Source organism: Sus scrofa, chromosome 17, assembly GCF_000003025.6.
Source record: "Sus scrofa isolate TJ Tabasco breed Duroc chromosome 17, Sscrofa11.1, whole genome shotgun sequence".
NCBI classification, from domain to species: Eukaryota; Metazoa; Chordata; class Mammalia; order Artiodactyla; family Suidae; genus Sus; species Sus scrofa.
In genome coordinates, this window is record NC_010459.5 from 18,554,796 (window position 1) to 18,571,123 (window position 16,328).

At 40.9% G+C, this 16,328-nt stretch overlaps 1 protein-coding gene across 4 annotated transcripts in view; it reads right to left on the minus strand.

Annotated features, from left to right (window-relative positions):
- PAK5 (p21 (RAC1) activated kinase 5) overlaps window positions 1–16,328 on the minus strand; it is a 324,810-nt gene that overhangs the window by 93,736 nt on the left and 214,746 nt on the right. For all 4 annotated transcript variants that reach the window (XM_021077404.1, XM_021077406.1, XM_021077405.1 and 1 more), the window contains one exon: window positions 11,101–11,315. In XM_021077404.1, the coding sequence (XP_020933063.1) occupies window positions 11,101–11,304 (204 nt within the window). In that variant the 5' untranslated portion in view covers window positions 11,305–11,315. The remainder of the gene's footprint in view (window positions 1–11,100; window positions 11,316–16,328) is intronic.

Genomic DNA, 16,328 nt, shown 5'->3' on the forward strand with positions numbered 1-16,328 from the left:
TTGTGATACATTTTAGACCCACATATAAGTGATGTCATATGGTATTTGTCTCTTTCTGACTTACTTCATCTGGTATGAGAATCTCTAGTTGCATCCATGTTGCTGCAAATGGCATTATTTTGTCCTTTTCTATGATGTGGTACAGATATACAATGGAATACTAATCAGCCATAATGCTTATATTTAAAATCACATGACAAACCATCAGCATGACAGGATTTGACAGTGTCCCCAAAGAAGCCTACAGCTGCCATCTTAGTGCCCCAATTTCTATGAGATGCTAAATGAAAGATAAAATTAAATCAGTTTCAGGCATGTGTGAGAGTCACAGGGAGCCTTTGCCCTTTGATTTAGAAGGACTACTTGCAATTAGGTCAGCCCTGCATTTGCCACATGTTTTGCCTTTTGATTTAGAAGGACTATTTGCAGTCAGGTCAGCCCTGCCAGGAGAGAAGAGTGGGGGCATGTAAGGCAATCCTGAGAATATCATCCCTGTATATAGAATTTCCCAGGTATCAAAGCACAATCATCCTCATTTGATGAGTTCAGCTGTCAGGATTTCCAAGCACCACTCAGTGGGAAACCAACACGAGTCTGGAGGGATGCCTGTGATCTGCGGGCTTGTGGTTTGTCCTCAGATGTAATGGGCTTGGGGAACAGGGGGGCCACCAAGAGAGGGAGCCGCAGGCATGTGAATGCTTACTCATTTGCTTCTCGGTGCCTATATCCTGCCATTAGGTGGGATTGTTCCATCTCCTTCCGAGAGTTACTGTCTGGGATGAGACTCACGGCAGAAAAGCTGGGCAAAGGATTCTGAACTGAGAGGAAGCACTGAGAAATAGACCTAACCATCAATTAGTCATAATCACTTTCCAACACAACCAATGATTGACAACTGCTTTAAAATGGGACATTCTATGTATGTTTACCTTGCTTTCGAGGGTGACTGCAGATACCAAACTCTTCAGAGAGAGGGCTATGAGCACCTGATCTTGGGGCCTTCGTGTTCCAAAATTTTAATTGGAAACTTAGAATCTTCTACATTCTAGGATCATGGAACATGGAAGTCCAGCTATTTTTTCACTTGCTCCAGTGAGCTGCAGGTATGGGATCCAGTCACTTATGATTACAGAAACGTCCAAGGGTGCTGGGATGAGTCAACTGAAAGGAGTTAATATCCCGCTCTCCTCAAAATGGAAGAAGAGGTAAGAACCTGCAGAGGTCACGTTCCTGTAATGATTCCCACTGCCCTGAAAACATCCACCTTTGCTTTTATGGAATAATATCTAGGCCAAATGAGCTTAAGGTTGCTCCAACTATGAAAGGAAATATTGAGGGAGCTTAAGTGAAACACTGCAGTAAGAGAAGAAAGAAGTACGTATCAGTGGTGGAGGTCAATTTTTACTGTTTTCACTTGCCGAGGTGGCTGTGCGTGTATGGGGCAGGATGCGGGCAGGATGGGGACAGTGGTGGGCTTGGGCAGCCAAATAGTAACCTTATTTATACAGTGGAAATGCTTTTCATGGATGGATTTGGTTGGATCATAGAAATGAAGATTTGGTTGGATCACAGAAATGAAATAGATAATAAATGTAGCTTTAGTTTTAGCCCTATTCACTCCTTTGAGACAAAGCTTACCTTGCCTTGACCTGCTGAATTTAGACCAGTGAGAGAATTTAGGGCCAGTATAATGTTCTTCCACTGTGGCACCAAGAAGGTTGAGAAGGCGTATTGAAAATGGAAGGAGAGAATCCAGAAAAAGTTATGAGAATCCAAGTTTGTTGTCCTCACTGCTTTTAAAAATGCAGAAATATTAGAACTTCAGCAAAGGATTAACCACCTGTGCTCCCAGTGAGAGCCCTGGTTCAATCAACTTAACGGATGCTGCTGTAGGTGTTTTCAAGCAGTGTTTCATATGAGAGGTTTTAGAATATAGGTGATCTGCTTCCAAAGTTTCATTTCATTTTACTTTTATTTTTAGAGCCACACCTATGGCATATGGAAGTTCCCAGGCTAGGGGTTGAGAACTAGAGCTGTGCTACCCCACAGCCACAGCAATGCCAGATCCAAGCTGCATCTGTGACAGTATACCACAGCTTGCAGCAATTCTGGATCCTTAAACCAACTGAACGAGGCCAGGGATTGAACCTGTATCCTCATGGATCCTAGTCAGGTTCTTAGCCTGCTGGGCCACCATGGACCTTCTGAAGTTTCAGGTTATAATTACTTTTTCCTTTTTTAAAAAAAATCTTTACAACACACATTATTTCTTCTGTAAGAGGTCTGCTTTCTTAAACATCTTTTGACAATCCCAGAGTTGGAAAGACTCCCTGCATCTCCACCCTTCATACTCATTTACTTAATATGCTCTGAAAACCTGCAGGATCACATATCAAATCAATATTGCTGGCACATTTTAAAATTGGATCTGACCTTTAAATGAATCAATTTATGTTGCAACTGAACAATTTCTTGATCTGAGACCTGTGTCCTTCACACATAGGAGTTTAACCAATAGCAACTCGTGACCATGACTTACAAAACCCCCACACTATCCAGTCCCTCTAGCCTTGTGTCTGAACGTGTCTCCCATGCCCGCTGCCTGCCCATTCAGCTCCAGTCCTGTGCACCGTTTGTCCTTTGAACTCTCCATGCTTGTTCCCACCCAGAGTCTTTGCACTAGTTCTTTTCTTTCTTTTCTTTTCTTTTTCCTTTTTTGGCTTCCCTGCAGCATGTGAAATTTCTGGGCCAGGGGATCAGATCTGAGCTGCAGCTACAACCTACATCATAGCTGCAGGAACGCCAGACCCTTAACCTACTGTGCCAGCACTCTAAAGATGCTGCCACCCCTGTTGCACCACAGCAGGAACTCCTGCACTAATTCTTCCTTCCACCTGTGAATTTCTCCCCATCCTGGACCTTCTCCTTTTTGGCTCCTATGTAACCTTCACAGAAGGACTCTCTTCAAAGAATTCACATACTTTATCCTCAGTTCCTTCAGAGTATGATGATATTCTATGTTCCTCATCACATGTATTGCTATTATAGCTACGTTGTTTGCTTATTTCCATGATCACTGCCTGTTTCTTCATGCGAACCTCAGCGCCCCAGAACAGGGACCTGGCACTTCTCATTCATGTGGACTCTCCCCCTCACCTCACACAATGCCTGGCATGGAGTGAGCATCCAAAAAATACGTCTTGAATGAATGAGTGAATTTCATGTAAAATTTTTTGCCTCCTGGGGGTTTTAAAGATACACACCTCGGAATTGGTTCTGAGTTTACAAACGAGGTTTGGCAGCCCTGGGTGCACAGGAGGAATAAACTCAGAGGAAATAACAGCAACAATACCACTACTGCCATCATTCCCAACAATAACAACAAATACACTAGCTTCTACTTACTGAGTACCTAACAGCTTGTGTGAGATGGTATCTTTTATCTTTTATCAAAGTTTGGTAGGACTTTGGTAACCCGAGGAAGGTTTAAAAATAAGTACTACAGTATAATCTAAGCAATTATAAAATACATACCAAAACAATGAAGAAAGCAAAACCACAATATCAATATTTTTGTAGGAGATTAAGTGTTAGTATAACAACATATTTTATAGCCATTATGATGGCTATGATGTTTTACAGGTCTTTACCTTTGTTTGCATGCATTTATTCTTTTTTAGGGTGTTTATGGTTAAAGCAGCAAGAAAACTTGATAGATTCCACCTATGATTTTCTTGGGATTGGGGAAGTTTGATGAAGTAATGTTTAAATGTAGAATTTGATCAAAAATTAATTTAAGGAGTTCCCGTCATGGCGCAGCGGAAACAAATCCGACTAGGAACCATGAGGTTGTGGGTTTGATCCCTGGTCGCTCAGTGGGTTAAGGATCTGGCATTGCCGTGAGCTGTGTTGTAGGTGGCAGATGCAGCTTGGATCCCATGTTGCTGTGGCTCTGGCATAGGCCGGTGGCAACAGCTCCAATTGGACCCCCAGCCTTTGAACCTCTATATGCCACAGGTGTGGCCTTAAAAGTACAAAAAGCCAAAAAAAAAAAAACAAAAACCAAAACCCCACAAAAATTAATTTAATAGTGGGTACTGGTATTTTTCTAAAATATTACTCAACAGATCCATAATTTTATCACGTTATTAAACTAAGTACAAATAATAGAATATATCCTTCATACACCAAATTCCTTGGACAATGAGGATCTGGCCATTCAAGCCTGCAAGGGAAATATCAGTGCCTTCATTTTATAGACAAGGAAATGTCTGTTCAAAGCAGCAGGCAGGTAAGTTATCTAAAGACACACAGTCTGTAATTGGATGATCTTGGAGTTAGAAGCCAGTGTGCTGACTTCCTGGGCCTCCTCTTCCTTCTTCTCAATGCCCAAATGGGTGAACTTCAGGGCCTTGAATTTCATGCTGTAAGACAGATGCTTCTCCGTGCAACGTTAGTAGAAACAGATGTAAAAGAAGGGGTAAGGAAAACCACATGGGCTTAAGAGGATAAGAAAATCTCAGGGGATCCATGAGCTTTAAGAGGGGACTCAGTGAAAAATACTGGGATGAAAATAAAAGCCAGGCTGCAGGTCTGTGTGAGGCTTTCATGTTACAAGGCACAAAATAAGAATGGGAGCCAGAAAAGTCATGGTGGGGCAGCTCTCAGCTTTCAGAACTTCTGGAAGTTTCATGCAGTTAAGAGCCTGGCAACCATCAGATATGCAGTTTGAACTCCTTGATGACAACTTTCAGAAGGTAGAGGTGGCCCGAAAAGAAAGAGTCCTTCTGACCAATGAGGATGAGCACATCAGTGATGGGGAAATGAGAAGGAACCTTGGGAGAAACTGTTACCTTGGGTCAAAGAGAGGTCATGCCAGAAGATGTCAGGGAGTCGTCCTGTATTTCAGGAAAGCAAATTTCAAACAAAACAAAACCAAAAAAACCCTTAAGGAAAGGGTGAATCCCATGGAAATGGAGCTCAAGAGGATGACGTGGTTCTGAAAACTTAAATCCTGAATAGGACATTATGAAACATGAAAAGGGGGAAAAGATGGAGAACTGCAGAGTAATTAAGCTGAGCTCATTCTTCAAAATGCTTCAATATAAACATGACATGGGAGAACCCAGAGCAATGGCCCAAGGCTTCAAGAAGGGGGAGGTCCGACCTGAGGATTCATCCCTCTTGATTTTACCTGTTTGTGTGAGTAGAGTGGTGAGGAGAATGGTTTTTAATGCAAGGGTCACAGGCAGGAGATGAGGAGGAGAGAAGCTCAACTACCATGAGGAGGAAGCAAACCTAGCCAGAGCCAACTGTGTTTTGCTATTCTCTGTGACTCTTCAAATGTGAGAGGATAAGAAGGAGACTGTTAGAAAGGCTCTGCAGTCTACATTAGAAAAGGGGATGGTGAGTAAGGATGGAGCTGTGTTATTTTATTATTTTATTTTTTTGTCCTTTTCTTTTGCCTTTTCTAGGGCCGCTCCTGCGGCGTATGGAACTTCCCAGGCTAGGGGTATAATCAGAGCTGTAGCCTCTAGCCTACGCCAGAGCCACAGCAACTCGGGACCCAAGCCGCATCTGCAACCTACACCACAGCTCACGGTAACACTGGATCCTTAACCCACTGAGCGACCAGGGATCAAACCCACAACCTCATGGTTCGTAATAGTATTTGTTTCTGCTGTGCCACGATGGGAACTCCGAAAGCAAACACTCTTTTAAAAAAATTGGTATTTAGGAGTTTCCCTGTGGCTCAGTCAGATTGGAGCTGTGCCTGCCACCTACCCCGCAGCTCACGACAATGCCGGATCCTTAACCCACTGAGCAAGGCCAGAGATCGGACCCACAACCTCATGGTTCCTAGTCAGATTTGTTAACCACTGAGCCACGATGGGAATTCCTTATTTTATTTTTTAAATGAATCAGTTATTTTTATTCAACTGTAGTTGATTTATAATGTTGTGTTAGTTCCAGGTGTACAGTAAAGTGATACAGTTATACACACACATGTTCTTTTTCAGATTCTTTTTCCTTGTAAGTTATCAAAACATAGAGAGGCATTCCAGCTTTAAAACAGCAGGTTAAGGATCTGAGGTGGCTTAGGTTGCTTCTGGGGCAGGGGTTCTATCCCTGGGCCAGCACAGTGAATTAAGGATCTGCTGTTGCCACAGTTACAGTATAGGCTGCAGCTGCAGCTCAGATGCAATCCCTGGCCCAGATACTTCCATATTCAACGAGTACAGCAAAAATACATACACACATATATAAAAAACTTAAAAATGAGTATAGTCCCCTGTGCTATACAGTAAGTCCTTGTTGTTTATGGGGCATTTTATATATAGTAGTGTGTATCTGTTAATCCCCAAACTCCTAGCTTATCCCTTCCCCTCTCTCCCCTTCGGTAACCATAAGTTTGTTCTCTATGTCTGTGCATCTATTTTGTAAATAAGTTCATTCATATGATTTTTTTTAGATTCCACATACAAGTGGTATCATACGATATTCATCTTTTTCTGTCTGACTTACTTCACTTAGTATGAGAATCTCTAGGTTCATGTGTGTTGCTGCAAACGACAATATTTCATTCCTTTTTATGGCCAAAATTCCACTGTATATATGACATCGTCTTCATCCAGTCCTCTGTTGATGGACACTTGGGTTGCTTCCATGTTTTGGCTATTCTAAATAGTGCTGCTATGAACATTGGGGTGCAAAACGTTTTCAAGTTATAGTTTTCTCTGGATATGTGCCCAAGAGTGGGATTGCTGGATCATATGGTAACTCTACCTTTAGCTTTTAAGGAGCCTCTAAACTGTTCTTCAGAGTGGTTGTACATTCCCACCAACAGTGTAGGAGCATTCCTTTTTCTAGGATGGAGGCTTATAGAAATTCTATGACACTAAGAGGGATGAAATATTGCATTCAGTAGTCAATGAGGCAGCTGTAGACCCCAGAAGATTACTAGCTGAGTGGAGAATATGAGTCCCTATTTTTAGGGGGAAAAAAAAAAGGAAAAGAAAACACCGACAAACCCTAGTAGTGTTTGAGGAGCAGGTTGTAGAAGTCACATGTAATCATATTTGATGTCAGCCCTAAGGCAATGGTTCTCCGACTCTTTGGTCTCAAGACCTCTTATAATTATTGAGGACCACAAAAGACTTGGTTTATGTTATATCTATCAATATTTACCATATTTAAAACTTAAACTGAGAAACACTTAAAACACAAGAACTCAAAGCACATGAGGTATCAGATCAATGACGTTAACATCTCATGCAGCTTTTAGGAAACTTTACTGTATACTTGGGAGAGAATGAGAGTTAAAAAGCAAATGATGCTTTAGTATTGCAATGAAAATAATTTTGATCCTGCAGCCTCTGAGAGAGTCTGAACCAAACTTTGAGAACTCCTGCAAGAACACTTCTCACCATGTGCCTAAGGGAACATGAACAAGGATATTCATAACAATATTATTTGTAAATAGCAAATATTTTACAATATCCCTTCAAAGAGAAATGGGTAAGCTGTTAAAAAGCTGTAAGTTTTTAATTAGCATTGATTTGTAGAAAATTACTTTATTGCAAAGGTAAATAAAAAAGCAGGTTAGAGCATATTATGTAGAGTATATCATTTAATAAAAGTTAAATATGCAAAATAATATTATTTCTAGAGTTCTACTTGAAATTGAAAAACAAATCTAAAGCAAATATTAAGATATGCTACCTGTCCCCCTCCCCTTTTTTATGACTGCACCTGCAAAACACAGCAGTTCCCAGGCTTGGGGTTGAATTGGAGCTGCAGCTAAGGCCTATGCCATAGCCACAGCAATGCCAGATTGTTAACCCACTGATAGAACCCCCATCTTCATGGAGACAACACTGGGTCCTTAATCTCCTGTGAAAGTCCTTTTCGTCTTTCCATCTAAAGGAGTTCGGTGAGAGTATAAAATGGATTTCTTGGGTGTCCTTCAGTTAAAAGAATTTAATGAATTCCACTTTTTCTGGGGGGAAATTCAACCTAGCTGACTCTTGTCATGTCATGTCTGCTTTTTTTTTTTTTTGTTCTCACAGGCAAATCTATGCCTTGGGTCCTTTCTGCAGAAATCCAGGAATGGATTCATACTTGCGATGTATTTTCCAGTCATCTCTCTGTTACTATTTTTTTTTAAGTTTTATTGAAGCATAGTTGATTTACAATGTTGTGATAGGAGTTCCCTTGTGGCACAGTGGGTTAAGGGTCTGGCATTATCACTGGAGCAGCTCAAGTCACTACTGTGGTGTGGGTTCAATGCTTGGCCAGAGAACTTTCATATGCTAAGGGTGTAGCCAAAAAAATTACAATATTGTGATAATTTCTACTGTACAACAGAATGACTCAGTTAAACATATACACAAATCCATTCTTTTTCAGGTTCTTTTTCCATGTAGATTATCACAGAATATTGGGTAGACTTCTCTGTGCTATACACAGCAGGTACCTGGTTGGTCAACCATTCCATAGACCACAGTGTGAATATGCCAATCCCAAACCCCCAGTCCATCCCCCGCCCCAGCCTTTTTCCTTTGGTAACTATAAATTTGTTTTCAAAGTCTGTGAGTCTGTTTCATTTCTGTGAATAAGTTTATTTGTAACATTTTTTTTAGATTCCACATATAAGTGATATCATATGAAGTTTGTCTTTTACTTACTTCATTTAGTATGATAATCTCTAGGTCCATCCATGTTGCTGCAAATGGCATTATTTCATTCTTTGTCATGGCTGAGTAATATTCCATTGTATAAATGTTAAGTGCCTATAACAAGCAGTCCCATTTCATACAGACTGGATAATCACACATTTGGTATCAGGTCTAGGAAGCCCAGTACATGAGTAGAGAATAACAGGACTCAGGAGCTCAGCAGTTAGGAAAGCTTGTTTCAACTCTCAGTGCGACTGATAAAGTCTGTGATGATAATGAGCCACCCCATCCAAGAGATGGAAGAAATGAGCTAGAAAGTCCTTTTATTTTGCTTTTTATGGATGCACCTGCGGCATATGGAAGCTCCCAAGCTAGGAGTCTAATCAGAGCTGCAGCTGCAGGCCTACACCATAGCCACAATGGTGTCTGATGCTGCCACTTGTGGTAACACTGGAGCCTTAACCCACTGAGTGAGGCCAGGGTTTGAACCCACATCCTCATGGACACTATGTCAAGTTCTTAACCTGCTGAGCCACAATGAGAACTCCCGGAAGGTCCTCTTCAGTCCTACAGCCACTGAGCACGGTGGATTATCACTGATATGGGTACTTTCTCATTTATTGTCACAGGGCCTGCTGGTTTCTGGACAGGCGCAGAATTATAAATGGTACTCTGTCCTTATGCAACAATGAACATCCTCCCCAATAAGAGAGCACATCCCGGGCCGTTAGCTAGAAGGCTACACTAAGATTGCTTCCTTGCACAATGTTCCTCATCCAATGATAATTGTACTCAAGGGTAAGAAAATAGCCCTTGTTTCATTTGGGCATTTTTCCTTTGCCATGATGATCAACAGCAGATAACTGTTCTGGGCACACTGCATATTCTGTTTTCTGGGCTTTATCAAAACTTAGAATATGAGAAAGAGAATGAAAGTAAAAAAGCAAATTCTCTCCAATCTCAACTTCTTTTTGGATAGGGTCATTTGGTCATTAGAGAGGCATTAGTTTTTTTTTTTTTTTTTCAGGAGAAAAGCATGTTCAATAGTAGGATACTGCCTAATATTAACCAGGAGAGTTGGTTACTTGGTCAGTTTCTATTACATATCAATCAACCTATTTAAAATGACAGGTTCCTTTCTGTCCCCAGATATTTATCTTCTCAAATATCCATCTCTTGAGTATTTTACATTTTAGCTGGCCTGAAGAGTTTCAAAAACTTATCAGAACATCAAATTCACAAGATGCAGGATCAGAACCGTCTGTATTGATCTTTGGGCAGAACAAGCCCACATATTTAATGTTAGATTAGAATGACCAAGACCATGTATAAGTGATAGAATCACAATTCTAACTTACTCAGCTCAGGTGATCTCTTAGAAGCATTTCTCATAATTTGTTAGCTACCTTCCTTCTTTACACCCTTTAAAAACATTGTTCTACCTACCACTTAAATCCAGTTCATTCAATATGCATGTGAATACAGAGTCACTCAAAGGTCCAGGGAATTCTTTTCATTCTGAGGTACAGAAGGAAACTGCAGTGCCTGGATTTTCCTTGTAGTCTCCAAAATAATCTGAAAATTGTTGGCTCTTATTTCTGCTGTAATGCAATTTTTTGGCTATGCCCATGGCTTAAATAAGTTTCCAGGCCAGGGATCAAACCTATGTCACAGCAGTGACCTGAACCATAACAGTGACAATGCCAGATCCTTAACCTGTTAGGCCACCATGGAACTCCTTAATGCAATTATTTTGAGGTACATTCATTTTAAAAATCTGCCAGCCATTTTTTTAAGGTAAATTACACCCTATTCTAGGACTCAGATGACTCACTTTCATTTGAAATAGCTATCTCCCAGACTATGAAGACTACATATATATGTATATATGATTTATAGATATATACACACATAAGATATTTATAAGTATATATTTGTATATAAAATATGTATGTATATGCATGTGTGTACACATACACACATATAAATAATTTATTTTTGCTAAAATCTCTTATTAAATTTTATATAAAAGTTTAAAATTCCGAAGGCAAATGCAAAACAACGCAAGGCTGCCTAATGTGTCTACGTGGATGTTATTGCCGGTATTTACCAGAGGTGATGGATGCTATTCTTTAGCATTAAGACCACCAAACATCATTTAAAGTGATCACATTGTATCTACACAGTTAAAAAAAAACCCCACACACCTCACACTTGAAAGCTGAGGTTCCTTTTCATGCACTGTAATTTACCATAAGTGACGACCATTGTCATCATTGCAGACTAACTGTAGATAAACTCTGGCTATTTAAAAAACACACATGTGATTTAGGCATTTGATAGCACGCCCATAAAGAAGGGGCCCTGCATCAAATGGGAGCACACTTCTTAAGCCAAGGTAAAGACAGCGTCCTCGCCATACCTTCATGGGAGCCAGCTGGATGGGTGTGATGCACGAAGGGTCTACCATGGGCTTGGGCCTGTTGGCTGTGTCCGCTAACAGGCTGTGCCACTGTTGGGGGAGGCCAGTGAATTTCTGTTCTTGCGGATCAAACCCAGTATGAACCCTGTGTTCAAAGTTGGATGGGCCGGATATTTCAATCTTTTTCTTTTTCTTTCCAAACATGATGCAAATACCTGAGAAATGCAAACAGAAAAGGGGAGCTGTTTATATATCGCCAGCAGAAAACCAGAGGAAAATGAGTAATGCAGTCATTATTCTATCTTTTCAGTTTTTCCTCTATCAGCAGCAAAAGATGAAAGTGGTATTTTCAGAGTGTGTAGATTAGACAACGTCACTCAAAAGTTTTTGTTCTCTTCTTGCACTTTACCATAAGGAATACAGTTTCCTGACCCAGTGGATTTGGATTTGGTCATACGACTTTCTTTGACTAATGGACTGTGGATGGAAGAGAAAGTGCATCAGTTCAGGGTAGAAGTTTTTGAAGACACGGTTATGTTTCCACTTTCATCTTTTTTTTCTCTTTTTTCTTTTTACAGCTGTACCTGCAGCATGTGGAATTTCCCAGGCTAGGGGCTGAATCAGAGCTGTTGTTGCCAGCCTATGCCACAGCCACAGCAACACCGGATCTGAGCTACATCTGCTACCTACCCTACAGCCTGTGGCAATGGTGGATCCTTAATCCACTGAGTGAAGCCAGGGATTGAACCTCCATCCTCAAGGATACTATGTTGCATTCTTAATCCACTGAGCCACAATGGGAACTCCCCCACTTCCCTTTTATACCCCTTCCTCTTAGCATGAAGATCTCTCTAGTGGACGATACTCCCTCAGTCAAGATTCTGGAAAGAGAGATGCACAAAGGAGACACAAATCTGACCTCCAGTTTGGAGCCAAGCCCAACAGGGCCACAGCCCACTTATAAGTATGACATACACGTTTGTCGTGAAGCCACTAAGATTTCGCACTTGCTTGTTATGTGGTGTTATCAAAGCAAGAGCTGACTAGCACACAAGGAGGAGCACCTCAAAGTTAGGTGTGCACTTAAAATCTAAAACATCTGTGTGGAAAAAAATATATAAACATGAAAAATGGGGTTAACAATTATATTCACCACGTAAAATTTTTATTAGTGTTAAACAAGTAAACATTTGTCAAACACATTTTTTTTTTTTGTTCTAGGGCCGCACCCATGGCATAAAGAGGTTACCAGGCTAGGGGTGGAATTGGAGCTGCAGCTGCCAGCCACAGCCACAGCCACAACAATGCAGGATCAGAGCCGTGTCTGCGACCTACACCACAGTTCACAGCAACGCTGGATCCTTAACTCACTGAGCAAGGTCAGGGATCGAACCTGTGTCCTCATGGATGCTAGTCAGATTCATTAACTGCTGAGCCACGATGGGAACTCCCTCCTCTCTGAATTTATTGTGAGTAAGACAATCAGGATCATTTGGAGAATCCTGACAAGCCTGTTGTGGGTATCAGGGAAGATGGTGCATGGAGTTCCCATTGTAGATCAGGTTTAGCAGGTTTAGAACTTGACTAGTATCCATGAGGACGTGGGTTTGATACCTGGCCTTGCTCAGTGGGTTAAGGATCTGACATTGCCATGAGCTGTGGTGTATGTTGCAGATGCAGCTCAGATCCCGTGTTGCTATGGCTGTGGCTTAAGCCAGCAGCTGCAGCTCCGATTTGACCCTAGACTGGGAACTTCCATATACTGCAGATGTGGCTCTAAAAAGAAGAAAAGAAAAGAAAAGACGGTGTACTGGCTTCCGTGTTGCTTTGTTGAGAAAGCCTTGTCTTGGCCCTCAGACTTGAGTAGGTGGGTTATATATATATATTCATACAGCTCTGTACCTATTTTTTTCACTGTGCTTATCCACTTGCTGTTAATTAGTTGGGTATAACGCTAAGTCCAGGGCCTACTTCCCATCTAGAATATAAGATCCATGAGAATAGTGATGCTGCCTGCTGGTTTGTTACTGTTCAACAGTGCCTGGCGTATGATGGGACACAGGAAATATTTGCTGATGGACTAAATCCATCCAGAACAGAACATTCAGTGCACAGCACCTGGGGTCGGCGATTTGTAGACATTAATGTCTTCTTTCCCTCTCTCCCTCCTTTCCCTTCTTCCTCCATTAAAACTCCTGGGTTTTTTTTTTTTTTCTTTTAACTATTTTATCCCTGCTTAGCAAGCAGAGGGTTCCTGCTTTCTTCTGGTTTCCTAAAGCTTCTATTCCATCCTTTACGAATGCTAGCCTATCTGGGCCGCTATAATGAAATACCAGGAACCAGAAGGTTTTTAAACAACAGAAATTATCTCCCACAGTTCTGGAGGCTAGAAGTCCAAAATCGAGGTGCCGACAGATTTGGTGCCTGGTGAGAACCTGCTTCCCGATGGCTGCCTTTTTGCTGTAACTTCACACACTGAAAGGACAAGGGCACGCTCTTTGGTCTCTTCTTAAAATGGCACTAATCCCATTCATGGGGTTCCACCCTCATGAGCTGATCATTTTCCAAAGGCCCCACTTCTTAACGCTATCACTCTGGGGGTTAGGATTTCAATATATGAATTTTGGAGGGACACATTTAGACCACAGCATTGAATGTGTCTTCTCTTGACAGGGATCAGACCCCTCACTGCATCAGCTCCCCAGACCTCATCACAACCCATTTCCCCATTCATCCTGGTTGTGACTTCAGACTAATTTAGAAAATTCACACAAAGTGATAATGAAAAACTAATGAAAGATAATCAGGGCTCAAAAACAGCTTGATGTGAAAGTACCCATGTGGTGCAGTGGGTTAAGGATCTAGCATTGCTGCAGCTATGGTGCAGGTTGCAACTGTGGCGCGGGTTCGATCCCTGGCCCGGGAACTTCCACGTGCTGCAGGTGTGGCCAAAAACAAACAAACAAACAAACAAACAAAAAAACAACTTGATGTGTTGTCTCTCTAGGAAATCATTATAATTATTAAAAAATTCCTTAAGCCCTTTACTATAATTAGGCTAATAAATATAGGTCAATTTATTTAAAAAATTTTTACTACATTGGTTTATAATATTTCTTCAATTTCTGCTGTGCAGCAAAGTGACATAGCCATACATATATGTACATTTAAAAAAAATGCCTGATGGGAGGGGGAGGGAGTGGGAGGGATCGGGAGCTTGGGCTTATCAGACACAACCTAGAATAGATTTATAAGGAGATCCTGCTGAATAGCATTGAGAACTATGTCTAGATACTCATGTCACAACAGAAGAAAGGGTGGGGGAAAAAACTGTAACTGCAATGTATACATCTAAGGATGACCTGACCCCCTTGCTGTACAGTGGGAAAATAATAAAAAAAAAAATACTATCTAGGTCAATTTATTTTATTTTTTTTTAGTCCTATTGTCTTTTTAGGGCCACACCCATGGCATATGGAGGTTCCCAGGCTAGGGGTCGAATCAGAGCTAGGGGTCGAATTGGAGCTGTAGCCGCCAGCCTATGCCACAGCCACAGCAATGCCAGAACCGAGCTGCGTCTGTGACCTAAACCACAGCTCACGGCAATGCCGGATCCTTAATCCACTGAGTGAGGCCAGGGATCAAACCCACAACCTCATGGTTCCTAGTTGGATTCATTAACCACTGAGCTACGATGGGAACTCTGGTCAATTGATTTGAAACATTTGAGAACATCTCAGCCAGAGTATAAAGAGGTAAAGGAACCCAGTTACAGTGGGTTGTCATAGGAATGGCCCCCAATGTTTCATGCCTTCCAGTGTCCATGCCTGTGAGTAGGTGTCTCCTGCACTGACTCTAGACTAGGATATATGACCTGCAAAGGGACAACAGAAACAGTGATACCAACATGAAATGTGCTTGCACCCTGGGGCTTGCCTCCATACTGCTCCTGGAACTAGCAGGCAGTATGAGAATAAAGCCAGGCTATCCTGCTAGTGGATGACAGACCATGCAGCCCTGTTGCTCAATCAGCCCAGCCAACAAATTGCTCTGGAAACAGAGCTGCCTAGGTGGCCAGCATCTATCCATTAGATGAGCTCAGTCAAAATCAACAGAAGAACCTGCAGCTGAGCAGGACCCAAAGTACCAACCTATAGAATCATTGCTGTAACCATTACATTTTGGGATAGATTGTTGTACAGAAAAAGCTAATTGATGATCATCCCATACTTGCATCTTCAGATGCCCATCATTCTTCTCTGTTTTAGCTGCTTCAGAGTCTTAAGTAACAACGTCTAATCCAGGTAACTATATTAGCTGTTATGCAACTGAGTCAACTGGGAGGAATCTTGATTGTGATGCTACAGTCTGGTTGGTCGAGGGCCTAGAACATTTTCAGTGGCCAGGAAATTATGCCAAATAAGTAAGGGACCCTATAGACCACCTCTCAGTATTATTTTGTGAAAACAAGTACATTTGAAATTATAATTTGCTTATGCATTAGCTGAGTTCCACTTGACATCTTAATAATCTTTATGATCATTTAAAAATAAAACAAGGCGGTGATTGTTTTAGAAAAATCATTTGAGTTCTTTTGCACGTGTTCATAACTGAATAGGCACTGAGAATGTTAGATTAAATATTTTTAGAACCAGAATAGAAATGCCTTACAATTCCCATCCTGAATTTCTTGGTGGTTGTTATGCCATTCATGGGAGAATATAAAAAAATAAAATATCAATGAACTAATACTATGCTTGTTTTAAAGTAAGACAGCTGTGGAGAGGAAACCCAGCACTGAATTAATTTGCCTACACTGTATCCTGTGACACTATACAATATTTTTTAAAACAATTTTTATTGAAATACATTTGATTTACAATGTTGTTTTAGTTTCAGGTATACAGCAAAGTGATTCAGTTACACACACACACACACATGTATGTAGGTATATATTCTTTTATTCTTTTTTAGATTGTTTTCCATTATAAATCATTACAAAATTTTGAATATAGTTCTCTGTGCTATATAGTAGGTCCTGTTGATTATCTACTCTATATATAGTAGTGTGTGTATTTTAATCCCAATTATTTAAGTCATATATATATGTATGTATATATGTATATGTATACACACATACACCACATCTTTATCCTTTCATCTGTTGATGGACATTTAAGTTGTTTCCATGTCTTGCCTATTGTAAATTATACTGCTATGAGCATTCA